The sequence below is a fragment of the Xenopus laevis genome, chromosome 3L (genome assembly GCF_017654675.1).
Source record: "Xenopus laevis strain J_2021 chromosome 3L, Xenopus_laevis_v10.1, whole genome shotgun sequence".
Classification (NCBI taxonomy): domain Eukaryota; kingdom Metazoa; phylum Chordata; class Amphibia; order Anura; family Pipidae; genus Xenopus; species Xenopus laevis.
The window spans coordinates 45,094,521-45,114,019 of record NC_054375.1 but is presented as its reverse complement, the minus strand read 5'-3'; the positions used below and the strand labels follow the sequence as shown (position 1 = coordinate 45,114,019).

Here is a 19,499-nt window from a genome sequence, read left to right as displayed (position 1 = left end):
TTTATTTAGTAGCTCTCCAGTTTGCAATTTCAGCATTCTGGTTGCTATAATCCAAATAATCCTAGCAACCATGCACTGATTTAAATAAAAGACTGGAATATAAATAGGAGAGGGCCTGAATAGAAAGTTGAGTAATAAAAAGTAGCATTTGTAGCCTTACAAATCATTTGTCTTTTAGATGGGGTCTGTGACCCCCATTTGAAAGCTAGAAAGAGTCAGAAGAAGAAGGCGAATAATTACAAAACTATAAAAAGTGAAGGCCAATTAAAAATTGTTAAGAATTGGCCATTCTATAACATACTAATAGTTAACTTAGAGGGATACTGTCATTTTCAAAACGCTTCAGTTAATAGTGCTGCTCCAGCAGAATTCTGCACTGAAATCCATTTTTCAAAAGAGCAAACAGATTTTTTTTATATTCAATTTTGAAATCTGACATGGGGCTAGTAATATTGTCAATTTCCCAGCTGCCCCCAGTCATGTGACTTGTGCTCTGATAAACTTCAATCACTCTTTTATGCTGTACTGTAAGTTGGAGTGATATCACCCCCTCCCTTACCCCTCCCAAGCAGCCTAACAACAGAATAATGGGAAGGTAACGAGATAGCAGCTCCCTAACACAAGATAACAGCTCCCTGATAGATCTAAATCAACACTCAATAGTAAAAGCCAAGTCCCACTGAGACTGATTCAGTTACATTAAGGGGCATATTTATCAAGGATCGCATTTTGAAGTTAAAAAACTTCGAAATTCGACCATCGAATTTGAGTACTTCGATAGTCTAAGTATTTTTTCCAGCGAAAACGGGCGTATTCGATCGAAGTAAAATCGTGCGATCGAACTATTTAATCCTTCGAATCGAACGGTTTGAAGGATTTTAAAAAAACCTTTGACTTCTCAAAACTTGCCCAAAAGCCTCAGATGGATTCTAGGAGGTCCCCCATAAGCTAAACAGCAATTCGACAGGTTTAAGGTGGCGAAATGTCGAAGTCAAAGTTTTTTAAAGAGACAGTACTTCGATTTTCCATTTTTCAGTGGTCGAATTTTCAAAGTTTTTTCAAATCGAATTTTGGTCGAAATTTGAAGCTTTGTTACTTCGAAAGTTCACTTCCCTGCAGCCCCCGGCCAGAAGATCTCCACAGTAACAGGTAGACCCAAGGGTGCTGCTATTCCCACATGTATACGGATTGTTTCCATATTCTAGCAGTTTACAAGGATTGCCATTCTGTTTACTCTGTTTTTTACAAATTGGATAGTTAATTTGAAAGTGTTTTGAAAAATTGTAAAGAAAGTTAAACAGTGAAACTTGGCTTTTAAATATATTTTTCCACTTTAATGTTAAGTAAAATTACTATTTTTGGATAATTCTTGAAAATAATAATAAATTATTTACCTTACAAGATTGTGGCTGCTGATTAACTCTGTACGGTACAATATAAGGAAAGAGTGCTATTATGCAGTTGCCTATGTTAGCTGACAAGGTTAGCAGAAAATGTAAAACTTTTTGCGTCTACTTTGGAATTTCCTCTCCATAATAAATGACTATTGCTAAATGAGTCTAATCCATATTTACATATAAAATACATGGATGAATACCAAAGAGGTTGATGTGGGTTGGGTATACAAAAATTGATGTATCTGGTTTTATATTACGTAAAGTTGCTGAGCCTTTTATCTTGGTACTTAATGACATGCAGGAGATAATATGCTGTAGAGTGCAAGCTTTGTGGCAAATTCCAGAAACTTTATAAAAACCGTTACATTTAGGAAAGCTTTGCAGTTTTGTAGTTTGGTGTAGAAAGACATATTTACCAATTTCAGATTGTTCTACATATGTATTTCCCCAAAAAATAAGGTTTTCCGAGGTCACCTCAAATTTTTTTACCACATTTAAAGGGCAAGTCAACCCCAAAACAAAAATTTGTCTAAAGAATGAAAGCAACTTTCCAATATACATTATTACAATTTTTCAGATGTCAATTACATTAACATCTGCTGAACTATTTTTAGTGAATGTAATAACAGCGGCATTACTGTGCTGATGGTTAGTGTTCATGTTTTGGGTTACTGCCTATCTTCACAAAGCATACCTGCAAAATAATAAAAAAAATGAAACATTTTAGTAGTTGCTGCTGTTTCCTATTCATATCTGGATAAACAAAACAGTTTTATGCAAGCTACACAGGACTAATATGAAGCAGGTACTACTGTTCTCCCCAAAAACTAGTTTATAAAAGTTGTTTTTCATCCGAAAATATTAACTTTTAACACCCCAGATCCTTCCCCCAAGCCCCACCCCCCAAAAAAACATTTGTGGTCAGGGCCCCCCTACAAGTTAAAAAAAAATCATTAGTGGTCAGGGACCCCCTATAAGTTAAAAAAAATAATTGGTGGTAAGGCCCCCCCTATTAGTTAAAAAAAATTAATTGGTGGTCAGGGCCCCTTTATAAGTTAAAAAAAATCATTGGTGGTCAAGGACCCCCTATAAGTTAAAAAAATTCATTAGTGGTCAGGGCCCCCAATAAATTAAAAACAGTGATGACAGAGAGCCTCCATAAAAGTTTTACTAAAAAATTGGTGGTCAGGGACCCCATAGAATATAATAAAAAAAAAAATCAAAGTCCCCCCTGCTCTCAGTGAGCTGCATCGGGTAGGGTGGGTGGAGCTATAATGCTTTTGATAGGGAATAATCCAAAAACCGGAGATCACCGAGGTAAAAGGAATAATCCAAGTTTATTATTTATATAATAAACATACACGAGCTCCGTGGGTTCTGATACACAAGTAGGTCAGAACTGAGAAACAAAAGATTGACCACACATTATATACCCTTCAGGAGAGGAACTTCAATGGGAAAAGGCCTCTCTAGGGAGAAAAGGGAGTATTGCCAAGTATCTATCATAGTGTCTCAGTGTACAATTATCTAGTGTTAGCTAGCTATGTGAACGAGAAGGGAGTAACATAGTGGGAGAGCTTCAAGGCCAGGGCACCTGCTAGAAGCAAAAGCATAACATAACATACTACTGATAAGGACCTTCTCAGATGGCACACTGTCTCCTGGGTAGTCTTGAAACAGTTCATAGAAGGGCCCCATGGGCACTTTGAAACTGCTCAGTCTACCTTGGAGGGGGGCTTAGGAATGCGAGGGGCCATCTAGGGCCTGCAAGACTTTTCCTTCCACACTTTTTAGTCCTGGTAGAGCTACACAGGGATTGGATAGGGTTATCCAATCACCATGCAGCTCTAGGGAAACTACCAATAGTTTAGAAGCTGGGGAGGGGAAAGACGTGTAGAAGAAGCTCCGCCCTCCCCACACGATTCTGCAGCTTCTTGACAGCAGTGGGGGCCCGGCTACAGCATGAGTACAGCAGCTGGGCCCCCCTAAGACCCAAGAATCACAGGGCCCGGGACAACTGTCCCCCTAGTACCCCACTGATGGCGGCCCTGTTGCTAACAGTAGTATTGTATAGAAATTGTAAAAAATGCTGTTGCACTCTAGGGGCTTTTGCAGTAAAAAACTTTATTAGAATCGACGTTTTGACCCTCAATGGGGTCTTTATCAAGATCTTGATATCCAATGAGGGTTGAAACGTTGATTCTAATAAAGTTTTTTACTGCAAAAGCCCCTAGAGTGCAACAACATTTTTTACAATATATTATATATATAGTGAATAAAGTACCCCCTTTTGTAAAATATAGGGATATTATAAGTTACCGAGGAGTTTCATGACCATATAAAAACACGAGGCTGAAGGCCGAGTGTTTTTATACAGGTCATGGAACTCCGAGATAACTTCTAATATCCACATATTTTACAACCGGGGGTACTTTATTTATTATAATACACAAATTTCAATGAGTCATGTGACAGAAATGACATCAGAACTCACCGTTTATAACTGATGACATCAGAACTCACCGTTTATAAGAATATAATTTACAGGATATTCATGGCTTTTGTGTATTATATATATATATATATATATATATATATATATATATATATATATATATCTATCCAGAAGAAGGCGAGCACTCACGGGTCTTAGGATGAAGAAAAAGTGAAATTTATTGAAATGAAAATAATAGCTGATAATAGCCATTTTTTTCATTGCAATAAATTTCACTTTTTCTTCATCCTAAGACCTTTGAGTGCTCGCCTTCCTGTTGATATCTTACTCTTTTGCTGATAGCACCCAGGCACCGTACACTTTCCAAACAAGAAGTGCCGGCTCCAAATGGACTTCACATACATATATATATATATATATATATATATATATATATATATATATATATATATATATATATATGTGTGTGTGTATGTATATATATATATATATATATATATATATATATATATATATGTGTGTGTATGTGTGTGTATATATATATATATATATATATATATATATATATATATATATATATATATATATATATATATATATATATATATATTATAGCAAATAGCCAAAAGAAAATGTTGTGCACTTACTGGTCGCAAGACAAAGATTCATTGAAATGACTGTAGCAGTTTGTCTTGGTCAGTACAGTCAAGCACAGCCAACAGAAACTTGTGCGACATTTTATACATAACATCATGTTGCAGCCTCCATTTTTCTGTAGAAAAAAAGCATGCAGTGGGTATAGTTAATAAATTAATGGTTTATCAGTGGGCTCTGAGCAGCTGTTGAGAAGCTAAGCTTAGGGGTTCTTGCAAATTATCAAGCAGAAAATGAGGTTGGCCAGTAATATAAGCTGATGCTACAGGTCTGATTATTAAATTCTGATGCTAATTGTGCTGGTTTTTGTGCTGCCATGTAGTAATTATCTGTATTAATTACTGATCAGCCTTATATTGTGACATTTCTATTCTATATGTACTGTATACTGTGAGTGGGTCCCTAAGCTCAGTAAGTGACAGCAGCACAGAGCATGTGCAGTGAATCAGCAGAAAAGAAGATGGGGAGCTATTGGGGCATCTTTGGAGACACAGATCTTTACTGCTAAAGGGCTGTGGTTGCCTTGGGCTGGTACAGAAGCCCAAAACATAATGTACAACAGTTCTAGCCCACTTCTTTAGTTAAGTTTTAGTTCTCCTTTAATGCTAAGGATTACAGTTTGTTCCTGGACTTGCCTGGACTTTGGCACTGCAGTATGGACAACTCTTGCAATTCATCTTCAGCCATTCAGTAGATTCCTTGTCCACTGCTTTTTTTATGAATTCCATGCCATATTCCTCCACCAGTAACTTCTTTCCAGCCTTATCTGCTGCCAGGAATTCATCACGCACGTAGCTAAAATCTTCTGGGGTCCACTCTGAAAAAAGCCAAATGAAATGAACTGCTTTTACACAGGTGAAGGAGTTCAGCCTTTTATATCTATGTGCAACCTGCCTAACTGCTAGTTGATCCAGAGAAAGGCAAAAAGCCTCTCGAATTTACTTCAGTGGGAGAAAAATTCCCATTTGACTATAAGCAATTTGACTCCAAGCCTTTTGACTAGCTATTTAACCAGTCACTGCATCAACAAAGCTATTTTCAGTAGCCCTGTAATTCTTGACTTGCTAAAAATCCATTCAACCTGTTTTTTGAAGTGATCTAATGTATCTGTCTGTCCAACTGATTCAGGAAGAGAATTCCACAACTTCACAGCTCTCGCTGTTAACCTTTTACGAATAATAAGACTGAACCTCCTTTCTTCAGAATGGGTGCCCTCATGTTTGCAGATTGGAGTGCAGCTGCATATCATTGACATTATATATATATATATATATATATATATATATATATATATATATATATATATATATATATATATATATAGTCAATGATAAGCAGCTGCACTCCAATCTGGACTTCCTTAAAGGAAATATATACCCCCAAAATTAATACTTAACTAAAAGATAGTTTACATCACATTGAGTGGCATATTAAAGAATCTTACCAAACTGGAATATTTATTTAAGTAAATATTGACATATTACCTCTTTTCCCTTTAGCCCCCATTTTATGATATTCTTTGTGCTGCCTCAGAGATCACCTGACCAGAAATACTGCAGCTCTAACTGTAACAGGAAGATGTGTGGGAGCAAAAGACAGAATTTTCTCCATTAATTTGCTCACGTGACCTAACATGTATGGTTTGTGTGCACCGTGAATTGTAGGGGACAACCCTTTTTTCTTTAACGGCAATTTTCTATTAAGGATTACCCAATAGCACATACTAAAAAGTATATTGTTATGGTTTATTTACATGAAGCAGAGTTTTACATATAAGCTGTTTTATGCAATATATTTTTTATAGAGACCAACATTGTTTGGGGGTATAGTTTTCCTTTAATTGTCCCTTTTAAAACATAAACAACCCCATCTTGACCAGTCTTTCTTTATAATTGAGAATTTATATAGTCTTTTCCATTTAGTTGCCCTTCTTTGGACTATGTCTAATTCTATAATATCCCATTTGAGCACTGGAGATTAATCACTGCACTGTATATTCCAGATGGGCCCATGCCAGTGCTTTGTAAAGTGAAAAGTCAGCCTCTCCTCCCACGATTCTATGTCCCCTTTAATATAGCTCAAAACCTTATTTGCCCTTGCAGCTGCTGACTGACATTGCTTGCTACATCCAAGTTATTATCTACAAGGATTCCTTCTCCATTATGGATTTGCCTAACGCAGTCCCATTAAGCATATAATTGGCTTGCATATTTTTACATCTCAGGTGCATGACATTACACATTACATGATTCTCATATGCCACTTAACCGCCCAGACTGCCAGTTTGTCAAGATCCTGCTGCAAGTTTGCCACATCCTGAATACATTAAAATGGGCTACATTGTTTTGCAAAATACTGATATACAGTACATCACATTTTGCATGTGACAAACATTTTGGTACTCATGAATGAAGATTTCTTCTTCTTACCAGCTTCACCTGCCTCCTGGTCTTCATCAGACGCTGAGATAATCTTTTCTGGGGACAATATCAAATGAAAGCCAAGTGAAAATGATGGCTTCTCTTCATCATAAAGTTCCAGTAACTACACACACTGTAAAATTACACAGATCAATGAAGACAGCAGCACTCCGGCATTATTGGAAAAGTGAAGAACTTTTCTTAAAGTGCCTTAGGCAACGTTTCGGCCTTAGGCACCCCCAAGTGAATGTATTGACTTACCTGAAACCCCAGGCCGGTGCTCCTATCGGCAGAAAACTTCACCGGCCCGGGGTTATACCAGTGAGCACCAAGGAGCGATCCTCTTCCGTCTTCTTCTTTCTTCAAATTTCCCGGGGCAGATGCATGCGCAGTAGAACGAAATAGTTAAAGTTCGGCTTTTCGCTGAAGTAGATCGATCCGCTGTGCTCACTGGTATAACCCCGGGCCGGTGCAGTTTTCTGCTGATAGGAGCACCGGCCTGGGGTTTCAGGTAAGTCAATACAATCAGTTGGGGGGGCTAACATTTGGCACCCCAAGTGCACCAAGCCTTTCCTGAGTGAATGCCCACATAGTACATATACAGCACAGCTATGATTTAAAAAAAAAAAAAATTGTAATTCTAAATGTTGGAACTTTAGAAGCCTAAGGTGATTTATTAAATTTTTAGCCTTTAAGTTTATACTGTAAATTGTGACTTTTAATTTTTTGGATGGCTTGTTTCTACCTCACACAAAGCTAGCATATACACAAGTCCCTCTATATAGAGTCACTATTCTATATCCAGATTTTACAGCCTGTGCTTTAATCAGGCAGTAAAGAGAATGTAAAACAATTATTTACAGTATAGATGCTATACATTGTTTTTTAATTTATTGTGCCCCCATTGTCAAATTTGAACCAGTGTACTAAATAAACACCCAGCCCTCCCTCATTTACTTCCACTAACCTTTTATATAACAATTTGCAACTCCATGGTAGGCCATTTTGCAAAGGGTACAAAAAGCGTAACTGCAGTTGGAACAAATTCCCATTGTGCCCCCAGGCTCCAGCATGACTGGAGTTTCACAGCCTTGACGTGGACAGTACACCACATCTGCCATCAGATCCAGACTGGACTGCAATAGAAGACGGTCATAGCGGCTGAACAATTCCTCCCCAACAAGCACCTTCACCTGCAAAGAAAGTGATAATTCGCTAAAGCATAGTCATTGGTTTCTGTAGCCTCCTCTGTCCTTTGGGTATCATGGGATTCTGATTAAACATCTGATATCATCGGATTAAGCAGGAAATGTATGTCTTCAACCCAGACCCAACTGTCAGAGACTGTATCTCTTTTAACATGCCTGGCAAAATATTTCACAGAAATCCCAGGGGCCACATCTTTGTGGCTGAAATACTTGAATAGGCTATTTGGTGTTGGGCTGTATAGGAGAAAGAAAGCTACCGCTAATAGATTAGCCACAATAGTGCAAATTATAAGACTATTATTCTGTAAAATGTTTTACCATACCTGAGTAAACAACTCTAGAAGCTCTCTGTTTGTTTAGGATAGCAGCTGCCATATTAGCTTGGTGTGACATCACTTCCTGCTTGAGTCTCTCCCTGCTCACTCATAGCTCTGGGCTCAGATTACAGCAGGGAAAGAGGAGCAAACTGAGCATGCTCATGCTCTACCCCTGGAGGTTTAAGCTGAAGGCAGGAAGTCTGATACAGAAGCCCATATGTACACAATAGAAGGAAAGAAATGCTGTGTTTCTTTTGACAGAGAACTCAAAGCAGCATTACTTTGAGGGGTTACTGGTGTATTTATATAGACCTTTCTTATAAAGCTTACTTAGTTTTAGCCTTTCCTTCAACCAACTGAATCTTCCCAGACAAGTTTACTTTCAGTTACTTTCAGGTTTGCCATGCTGTTAGGGCACAGGCTGGGCTCGAAAACTTCTAGCGGGGTATATGGCAGATCTGTAGACTATACTTCACTATAATAAAAATAAATGCCAGGGAAACGAAGGTGTACTTTTATGTTTAATTCAGAGATGTCCAGACTATTTTATTCTGATACTTTGGCAACAGGCAAATTTATAGTTCCAGTTTTTGTACAGATGCTATTTTACCTCAAAGAGTTTACTAAATGGAGACCTTTCATGCCAAAATGTGAAGGCAGGTTTCTAATTATCACTTATGAGTGCCTTGTCATTCACTTTTCTGGTCTGATATTATCAACTTTAAAGGGGTGGTGTATACTGTTAGTATCAGGTAGAGAGTGCTATTCAGAGACAATTTGCGATTGGTTTTCATTTTTTATTATTTGTGTTTTTTTGGTTATTTAGGTTTTTATTCAGCAGCTCTACACTTTGCAGTTTCAGCCATCTGGTTGCTAGGCTCCAAATTACCCTAGCAACCATGCATGGATTTGAACCAGAGGAGATCGGAATATGAACAGGATAGGGCCATTTGAATATCCATGTTTTTATTGGGACATATACAGGATAGTATTGACCAAAAGATTTCCTGGTGTGCCCAGTCCCTAGTGAGAGAATAGCCATCATCCCCTTTCTCATTTTCCCCCAAATCATTTAGCATTATCGCCATTTCATTCTTGTGAGAGTTAACCCTGGATGTCAGGTTCACAGATTAAGGTCAGTCTAATACGCAGCAGGTTAAGATTGATAATTTTCAATGTAATATCCTCTTATATACTTCACTGCTCTATCCCCCATTCTTAAACTTGTTTCCTCTGCCTTTACCCAATAATTTGTCCATCCCTGTTCTCAGTACATTCTACATTTCTGGCTTTCTGTTTTTTTAGAGTGGTAAATTGGCCAGTAAGCAAAGGGTTAAAAGGGTTAATAAATGTACACATACACACAAGAAAAAAAAAAGCATTGTTAATGTGTTACCTGTGCAGGTGTAGCAACAGAAGGACACTTTTGTTCAGGACAGTTAAGTGCCTGGACCTGCCCATCCTGTATCTGAACTGTATAATAATCCTTAAGGCATTCGTTGCAGTAGACATGCTGACAATCCTTAAAGTGAGTGCACTCGCTGCCCAGCTTTTCTGAGAAGCAAATGTTGCACATATATGGTTTGCTATCAAAGCACTTCTTCTGCTGAGTCTCATTAAAGTCCAAGATGCACTTGATAATTGCAGAGACAGATTCCATGTCCTGGATAGCCCGATTGTCCCAAATCTCTGCTTGTGCTGGGCCTGTGGCACTACAGGTATCACATTCCCCCAGGTTATTCTTTATACTCTGAGATCCAAACCCACAAACTTGTATTTCATATGGTGAGTTGATCTTCAAGTACTCCAGAGTCTCCTCTTTGAGAAACTGCATCCAAGCAAATAAAACAACACCTCCTGCATATTCCTCCCATAGGTCATCCAATCGCTGACACAGCTGGGCAAGCTGAGATAAACAGAAACACAAACATTCATGGCTTGTTGTATCCTACTAATCATCTGCATGCACCTTCAACTAAAAAAAAATCTTCCGTAAATATAAAATGGCTTTTCTCGAAAAGGCATGTGATCAAGTTTTTTTCCATGGCTTCATCAATATTTATCAAATTGCAATTGCAAAAAAATACAGCTAAAGCCTGAAAGAAGATGGTGGAAATTGTCTCACTGAAGCCTGGGCCTTTACTTGCCATTTGAATGTATCTGTTGATAAATGAGATGCTGCTAAACATAAGCACAATATTTTATCCTGTTCTACTAACAACAGGCAATTTCAATAGGCAATTAAGCCTTATTAGTCTAGTTAAGACAGAAAGTAAATAACCAGTACCTTTACTCGATACAATGAATGACAATATATGCAATATGGACTTTGAAAGCAGTCTCTGTGTGTGCACTGATAGTGATCCCCTGCCTGTCAGTAAATACACAAATACAGGGAACAGAAACAGGGGATCTTATCTATGTGCTATTAGCTTTAATGTTAGCTTAGGAAGTAATACAGTTCACAACTTGCAGCCTGGAGCAACTCCTAGACACAGGTAACCTTAGAGACCGATCAGGAACTTCCATCCCATTAAAATCAAAGCTTAATTGACGTTGAACAAAAAGATGAAAAATTGAAACTTCACAAAAAAAATAAAAATAAAATGAAGTTCAATTACAAATTGTCTATGAATAATACTGTCTGTATAATACTAAAAATTTAACTATACCTTTAATAATAAGCATCTATAATGCTTTAACAAAGATCTATAAAATGCAAGGCGTGTACTTTTTTCCAAAATTGCCTTATCCTAAGGGTAAGGCCACACTAGGCGATAGCGCAGCGATTTGACTCGCGGCGACTTTTCGCCGCGACTTTTAATCCGCAATCGCTGGGGAAACTTTTGCGCTGGCGTCTATGGGGAATCGCGAGCGTAAAAACACACGCGGCGATCTTTTTTCTATTGTCGCTCGAAATCGCGAGGCGATTTCGAGCGACAATAGAAAAAAGATCGCCGCGTGTGTTTTTACGCTCGCGAGGCGATTTCGAGCGACAATAGAAAAAAGATCGCCGCGTGTGTTTTTACGCTCGCGATTCCCCATAGACGCCAGCGCAAAAGTTTCCCCAGCGATTGCGGATTAAAAGTCGCGGCGAAAAGTCGCCGCGAGTCAAATCGCTGCGCTATCGCCTAGTGTGGCCTTACCCTTAATGTACGGTTCTATTTTTGTTATACCTGACTTGGAGAAAGCCACTTGCAGCTAAGCTTGAAGGCTGGAGGTTTAGTGGATGGGTATCCTGGAGGCAGCTCAAAGTTCAGTATGATAGGAGGTAGGAAAGAAACAATACCCTCAAAGCTTTCCGTGTATTCATTAGATGCACAGTCACCTTGGGTAAGCAAAATTACAATTGGATCAAAATTCAATCTATCTCCACATTTCATAACTAGTGATGGGTGAATTTATTTGCCAGGTTCGAATTCGCTGCAAATTTCCGTGTTTCGCTGCCCGTGAAAAATTAGCGAAACACGAATTTCAATTACAATTCCAACGCCGGTGACAATTTCAACATCGGTGACAAGTAAACCGACACCCATTGACTTTAATGCGCGTCAAATGTCGCCGGTGTCAGATTTGCTCCCGGCGTAAAAATTTGCTTTTCGCGAATTTTTCGCCCGTTTTGCGAACTTCGCAGGAAATTTGAGAATTTTGTGGCGAAGTGAAACTGGATGAATTCACCCATGAATCATAACTCAAGCTACTACAGTTACAAAGTATTAATCCTTGTGCCCACAAATGATTACATAGGAATCCTCACCTCTGTGACAGGTCACAAAAGAAAACGCCTCTTTGGTTATACTTTGGTCGAAGAAGTATATGACAAGCACATATGAACAAGAGAAACCTTCAGCATGTTAGAAGAACACTGAAGTGCTTATCTGAATATCTGACTCACTTTTTATAGCCACGTTAAAGTTTGGAGGAAGATCCAGACAAACACAAATTTCCCCTCCTGGCGCAGTCTCCGATCTCTTGAATTCATCTTCTGAGTATATACTAGTGAGTGCTAGCAGTTCATCCTCCTGCTCTTCCTTGTCTTCTCTTGACATTGGTTGTCTGTGTTGATAAATTAAGCACAATATTGCTGCCATCATAAATAGCCTAAAGAGCAACTATCTCTCCTGCCATTATGCTGGGTCAAAAAGGAATTCACAAGGATTTATACAGTGGATGTCTCTTATTTAAGGGGATCTAAACCCAAAATAATGAATTCATTACTCATGGTGCCACTCTGAGCTCATTTACAATTTACATTCATTTTCTGTTTTAAGTGGTTCTGAGATATTTGCAGTTTTAAACTCCTCGTTCTAGACTTTTCGACTAACAGAGTCAGAAACCCGAGGGTTAACTAAAAACAAGAATTATATATAAAATGCATGGACAGTTAGGGACGCGGATATTTTACAGCAGCATTTTCGAGCGGCTGCTTCTATTTAGACAGGTTTTTTAGAGAGGTACACGATTGCTTAAAATAAATAAACAGTCGCACCCACTGCTCCCCTGTCAGTGTATAGAGTGAAGTGAAAACAAGTGGGTGAACTAAACTTGGGGTGCCATTCCAGTAAGCACAGAGCTATTTCTACTTCACGTTCTGATCCATATTAGCTTGGAAGTTAAATAAGCAGAAAAGAAAAGGAAGCCAATATGGGACACTTACACCCCAGTGTTTTCTGTGACTTGGACTTGGGTTTATTTCCCAAAAGCCTGTACAAAATACACAGGAGACAGCAAGCTGCATTTATGTCATGTGTTTCTATTCTGTGTCTCTAGGAATGGCTTCTCTTGGAAATGCCACTTGCATGGGGGTAATGAATGCCTGGGGTTCAATATCAGCACAAAATCAATAGGAATCAGGGCAGCCGCACTTCCCAAAGTTAAATACACTCACTCACATTACCGCTCCCCTTGGATAAAAGGAATTTACTGTAGAAAGTAAATACTTATTGTACTTTAAAATAATTAAAATAAAATTTAAATAATAAATAAAACAATTACCTGGGGCTGCACTGTGTATGGACAACTCTGTCAGGGTTCCACCAACCTGTGCAATCGTTCGTGTTTCAGCCAGTCTTCCAGGTAAATAAACTGTATCGACAGGTAAAGGCTAAGAGATTCCCAATGGCAACACTGCAGGAACTATACTGTCACCTACTGGATAACTCATAGATTTTCGTTTTAATTAGGCGGGGCATGTTCTTTCATAAGTTACAGAAGTTTGCATCATCCTGTTGAGAAAATGCCTATCCTTTCACAAACCCTAGCACAAAACACCTGATATAAATAAAGATATATGTTTTTATTTATTTTACATGTAGTGCCCATTCACTCATCTTTGTAAGGGCTGGAGGTGCTTCCCAACAAAACATCACCTCTGTTCATTAATCAGGCTGCAGACTGTGACTGGGCTAAAGTGGCCAAAGCATGAACCATAGAAAAGCTGCCACTTGCAGGCCGATTCAGTAATTTAATTTTATTAGAAGGTGTAGACCAGGGGTCCTCAAACTTTTTAAACAGGGGGCTATTGGGGGGTCAGACTGTGGGTAGGGTCGCCACCTGGCCGGTAAAAATGAAGCTTGATCCCAATATTATTAATAGGGGGAAATGCATAAAAATATTGGAAGGCCAGTATTTTTTTCAAGAAAAGGTGGCAACCCTAACTGTGGGAAAAGCATACAATTGAATAATATAACTACAGAATAACCTTACCAGTGTCTGTTAAAATCCTTGAGCAACAACAGTATTTTTCACAAAATGAACACTATATATTTATTTTTCCCCTTGGAGCAAGGCATTAAGCTGCAGTCTAAAAAAGCCATATAGCTTAACAGAATTAATAAAAGCAATCACTTTAGTTATGAATTGTTTAGGTCATCTTTGATTTGTGATGGCACTTATATAATAGACAAGCTATACTTTTTGAGGTTCCTTATTAAACTGTTCATTCTATAACAATTTGCGATGAAATTATTTTATTTTTTTATTACAGAGCACTGTGCATGTGGGTGGCAAAGTAGGGGGAGAGTAGGGGGTCCTGCTCTGGGCCTGGCCACAATCTTTCTGCCTCACTGCTAAGCACGTCCTCTGCCCCAGCGCATCACGTCACCGCGTCATCACCCCAGGGGCACTTTCTGGAATAGTGAACTATCCCGGTAGAAGGCAGGGAGGGGGTCATATATACAGTGTCGGACTGGGATACCAGGGGCCCACCAGAAAACCTTAGACCATGGGCCCACTTTCCAAAATATTTATTTTTCTCTCCTCACTCAACCTCTTTATTCTCCTAGTCTTTTATATCTACTTACTCTATTCTTCTGTTATTAAGCATTTTTTCCCATAAAGAAAAAGGGAATGACCATGAAATAGGCCAAATGTTTAGAAGCAAGAGGGCCCACTGAAGCCTGGGCCCATCGGGAGTTTTCCTGGTATCCTGGTGGGCCAGTCTGACACTGCATATATACAGTTTGGTAGTAGATGGGGCTTTTTTTATTGCAGGGGTTTAGTTCTCATTTAAGGGTTCAGTTTCAAGAGAGAGCCTCTCCCCCACACATCCTGCTGGTATGTGATGCATTTCTCACTCACACCCTCCTAGCAGGGCCCAGGATCCGTTTGGAGCCCACTGGGGCTGCTGTCTCAGAGCCCTCCTCCAGGCACCTGTTTTTTTTTTGTCACAACTGGGCAGGAGAGGGAGGTTGGGGCAGAAACAATGGACTCAGGCAGGGAGTGGGTCTGGGCCGTTTTTTACTCAGTGTCCTCCCGGTAGGGTTGCCACCCGGCCGGTATTTTACCGGCCTAGCCGGTAAAATACCTGCCAAGGCCGGCGCCGGTATTACAAATTTACCGGCAATGTAGCTGCCGGTAAATGTGTAATACGATTAAAAGGAGCCCTCGGCCTGCCCCCAATCGCCCCCAATCCCCTGGAACTTACCTTTTCTTTTGCCTCTTCTATCGTCCGTGGTGTCCGTGGTGTGGCCCCGCCCCTTTTGACATCACGGCCCACCCCCTTTGACATCACGGCCCACCCCCTTTGTACACGCCCCAAACCCTCACTATAAAAGGATTGTTAATGGTGTAACACGGGGCTTGATAAAGGGCCTGGTTGGCTCGAAACGTTGCCTTTGTATGCTATGGGCTAAATAAATTATGCACTTGAGCACTTTTGCAACTTAACAGTGTGCTGCTATTTTTATGGACCGCCCCTTTGTGTCCCCGCCCCCCAGCAGCCGGTAAAAGTTTTTAAAAAAGGTGGCAACCCTACCTGCCGGCCCAGTTGGACCCTGGTGGGGCCTCTGTATAATGACTGCAGGTGGTATCCATCCCAACATTACAGTCCTGCAGCGGGTCGGGTACCCACGGGTTACCCGCAAAAACCTGCGGTACCCTGCGGGTTGTGGGTAGAAGTTCCGGGTGTGGGTATAGACGCAGGTCGGCGATTCTGCGGGTTTGCGGGTCAGGCAGTGGGTCTTCTCAATATCGTTTTTTACTCCTTTTTTCTGATCACGCCTAATTCCCATGATGTCACTTGCGGTTTACAATGACAACACTTCTGGTTTCACTCCTTTTTTTCTGATCACGCCTACTTCAGATGATGTCACTTCCAGTTTCTGGACTCAAACCAACATCACTAACCAGCTGGCAGTGCGTGGCAGGAATGGTCAGTGTTAGACTGGGGTGTCTGGGGCCCCGGCGTTGCCACATCAAGAGTTTGACAGCTTAGCCCACAGTCCCAGATTGTTACTGAAATATCCCAACTTTCTTTAATCTACTGCACTGAACAGCTAGAAAAAGATTTCTGTAATGTATTTAAATAAGAGGTTTTTGGCAGATAGCCCAGAATACTCAGCAGCTGCACTTAGATACATTAGTAAATACTTAAAATAAGCAAAGAGACAATTGTAACTATTAAAGATAAGCAGGTCTCTTGGGGAAACTGACTGTGCAGCTTAAGGCTATGGGCACAGAGGCTGCTGTTAGCGGGCTGAGAAAAGCATATCTGCTCAGTGACCCTGTTCCATTGATTTGAATCCAGTCAGCCTGTGTGTGTTCACACACAGTGGAGCTGAAGCTAAGGTCAGTAAAAAAAAAAAGAAGAAAAAACTTCACTGGTGACCAGCCTTCCCCTGCAAGTTGAAAAAAACAATTGGTGGACAGGGTCACCCCCTCACAAGGTATAAAAAAGCATTGATGGCTATTCTGTTCTGTAAGATCTGTTATGCAGAAACCCATTATACAGAAAGTTCCTAATTATGGGAAGGCAATCTCCCATAGACTTCATTTTATCCAAATATTTATTATAAATATTTTTTTTCTGTAATAATAAAAAAGTGCCTTGTACATGATCCAAACTAAGATATAATCAATCTTTATTGGAGGCAAAACCAGCCTATTGGGTTTATATAATATTTAAATTATTTTCTAGTAGTCTTAAGTATAGAGATCCTGAATACGATTCGATATCCGGAAATCCCCAGGTCACAAGCATTCTGAATAACAGACCCCCATACCTGTACTGACTTTGTGCTTGTGTTTGATCAAGTCCATTTTCAAGTTTGTACATTATTAGTAGTTGCAAAAGTACGTGCAAGTCACTAGTTAAAAGAGATACATTCTTGCTTACACTAGTTGGAGAAATTCTATGCAGCTATCACATGATTTTGCAATAATAGCTTTAGAGCTACACGTCTAAATTCTGAAGTATTCTGCTAGCACAGCTTGTTTTCTGCCAAGTAAGACTGAGTATACTTCCTATGGCTAAAATGTGACTATGAAACTGTTCTGTACAGATTTTTTTGCAGATGTTATCCCAGAATTCTCTGTTGTCAAACAATGGAGTTGCAGAATAAGCACATTTTCAAATTTTTTTTTGTATGTTGAAATGATTAAAGAAATGTGAAAACTAACAACACTGTATTACTTTATTAGCGACAGAAAGGGAAATGTAAGGTCTTTTGTGCAGAGCCCTCTTTACATCTTGTATTGTATGTTCAGTGCAAACATTGTACAGTGCTATAGCATATGTTGGCATAATAATAATAATAATGACTTTCGCAATAATATTGTAGCAATTTTGCAGCCACTTTGGGTATAGTCTTTCGGCATTTTTAAAAGACTGCACCCTTAGGAACCTTGGCACTCTTGCAGAAATGCATGTAGAGCTCAGAATTGCCATCTCCCATAGGAGAAGGAAAGTAATTTATACTTGGGGTGCCAAAAGTTAGGCACCCCCAAGTGGTTGTATTTACTTACCTGACCAGGGCCAGAACTAGGGGTAGGCAGAGTAGGCACGTGCCTAGGGCGCAACGCTGGGTGGGTCGCCAGGCACCATCTTCTCTGCTTCTTTACCCCCTAGTCCGGTCCCTGCTCGCAGATGTACTGGTGTGTGTGCGCGCTGTTCCTTTGCATCTTATTTCCGCTCATGCACACTTTAGTCTTTTACTTGGTTTTTCCGTGCATGTGCACATTTAGCTTTTCGCGCATGCGCACATTTGATTTTTTTGCGTGTGCTCGCCTGTGGACGATATGCTCGGCCAGCCTGCCTAGGGTGCCTGGCCGGGTTGGCCCGGCTCTGTAGCTGACACTTCGGCCCGGGGCTCCTATCAGCAGAAAACTGCACTAACGATTGCCAACAAGCACCATGGAGCAATAGTCATCTTTGGTATTAAAATTTCCTAGGGCAGACGCATACGCATACGCAGTAGAATGAAATAGCCGGCTTTTTTGTTAAGGTTCGGCTCTTAGCTTTACTGTGCATGCGCACCCGCGAGCTGAAGGAAGAAGCAGGAAGAGGATCTCTTTGTGGTGCTCGCTGGAAGAACCCCGAGCCGGTGTGTCAGGTAAGTAAATACAATCACTTGGGGATGCCTAACTTTTGGCACTTCTAAGCATAAAATCACTTTTCTTCTCCTTTAAGACAATAATTATGTGTCATCAGGGTCGGCCTGGACATGGGGGGGGCCCACTGGGTAACTATACTCTGGGCCCCCCCCGTGCATGCGCGAACGTCGACGCGCATGCGATACTGGCGCAACGATGACATCGGGGGAGGGGGGCTGGGTTTTTTCCCAGCTTCCCACCGGCCTAGTCCGACGCTGTCTGTCATTAAAATTTCTTTTTTTTCTGTAATAATAAAATAGTTCTTTGTACTTGATCCCAACAGAAATACAATTTATCTTAATTGGGACAAAATAATCCTACTGTGTTTAAATAATTTTTTATGAGACTTAAAGTAATGCAAAAAATGCAATTTCAGAAGGACTGCTTATCAGAAAACTCCATGTCCCAAGCATTCTGGAGGTTCTATACCTTTAGTAAGCATCTGAGAACATACCTGCTTTGTCTGGTTTTTCTTGTAGCTCTTCAAAAATACCAGGCTCTGATTTGGTAATGTTTTCCTATATGACTGCTTCTTTCATCTGTTCCTCATTCCACTGTCAGGCCTCAGGGCAGCCATTTGAAATCACTGAGCCCCGTACAACAAAATTGTTGTTTTGTTATACGAGGTCCCAGCCCCCAAGCCTCATCCCAGATCCCGCCCACACCAATATCAGTGCTAAAAACGGCAATCCCCCACACACACAAGTTCTAAAAAGTAATTGATGATCAAGGCCCCCCTATAAGTTAAAAAAAGTTTTTAAAAAAACAAAACAAAACATTGGCGCCAGGGACCCCATAAAAGTTTTTTTTTAAAATCATTGGCGCCAGGGCCACCCTTACAAGTTAAAAAAACACATTGGGGCCCTAGAGAATAGGGGCCTATAGGGGGCAGGGGCCTATAGCATATTAAAATACATTGGTGGCTAAGGCTTAAAAAACACACACATTGGTGTTCAGTGGAGCTCTATTCGTGACTTCGGGTCTTTTCACGGCTTCAGGACTTCAAGTTAGACTCTTTTTGTGACTTCGGGTCTTTTTGCGTCTTTTTTCGGCAGTTCGGCTCTTTTCGTGACTTTGGCAGTTCGGGACTTCGGCTTTTCGGCAGTTCAGGACTTCCGAAGAGGTGGTATGGTTCGGCGGTGCCAAGGGGGGCTCGGCTATTTTCGAAAAGTACAGCA

General features: G+C 40.2%; 2 protein-coding genes across 5 annotated transcripts in view; both read right to left on the bottom strand.

Moving 5' to 3' along the window:
- Nucleotides 1–19,307, bottom strand: part of rnf14.4.L (ring finger protein 14 gene 4 L homeolog) — a 48,566-nt gene extending 29,259 nt beyond the window's left edge. The window contains exons 1-3 of the mRNA XM_041585264.1: nt 18,776–19,307; nt 13,447–13,536; nt 12,347–12,507 (exon numbers count right to left, since the gene is read on the bottom strand). Of these exons, the coding sequence (XP_041441198.1) occupies nt 12,347–12,500 (154 nt within the window). The 5' untranslated portion in view covers nt 12,501–12,507; nt 13,447–13,536; nt 18,776–19,307. The remainder of the gene's footprint in view (nt 1–12,346; nt 12,508–13,446; nt 13,537–18,775) is intronic.
- rnf14.1.L (ring finger protein 14 gene 1 L homeolog) lies at nt 959–19,306 on the bottom strand. Of its 4 annotated transcripts, none has more exons than XM_041586181.1 (10): nt 18,776–19,305; nt 13,447–13,536; nt 12,347–12,507; nt 11,628–11,779; nt 9,848–10,357; nt 7,894–8,119; nt 6,936–6,983; nt 5,142–5,323; nt 4,500–4,624; nt 959–2,091 (listed from the first exon to the last, which is right to left on the bottom strand). In XM_041586181.1, the coding sequence occupies exons 3-10, from the start codon at nt 12,498–12,500 to the stop codon at nt 2,079–2,081; spliced, it is 1,410 nt and encodes a 469-aa protein (XP_041442115.1). In that variant the 5' UTR covers nt 12,501–12,507; nt 13,447–13,536; nt 18,776–19,305; the 3' UTR covers nt 959–2,078. The 4 variants fall into 4 exon arrangements, with proteins under 4 accessions (XP_041442115.1, XP_041442116.1, XP_041442117.1 ...); XM_041586182.1 differs by lacking the exon at nt 18,776–19,305 and adding an exon at nt 15,377–15,421; XM_041586183.1 differs by lacking the exon at nt 13,447–13,536 and having other exon boundaries at nt 18,776–19,306.
- Nucleotides 19,308–19,499: the final 192 nt, after the last annotated feature.

Coding starts and splice junctions, on each gene's coding strand:
- rnf14.1.L (XM_041586183.1), bottom strand. CDS start 12,500: ATGTCAAGAGAAGACAAGGAAGAGCAGGAGGATGAACTGCTAGCACTC. Junction 5,324..6,935: donor CCAGGAGGCAGGTGAAGCTG/GTAAGAAGAAGA, acceptor GGCTTTTTTCAG/AGTGGACCCCAGAAGATTTT. Junction 4,625..5,141: donor ACTGCAGTGCCAAAGTCCAG/GCAAGTCCAGGA, acceptor TTTTTTCTACAG/AAAAATGGAGGCTGCAACAT.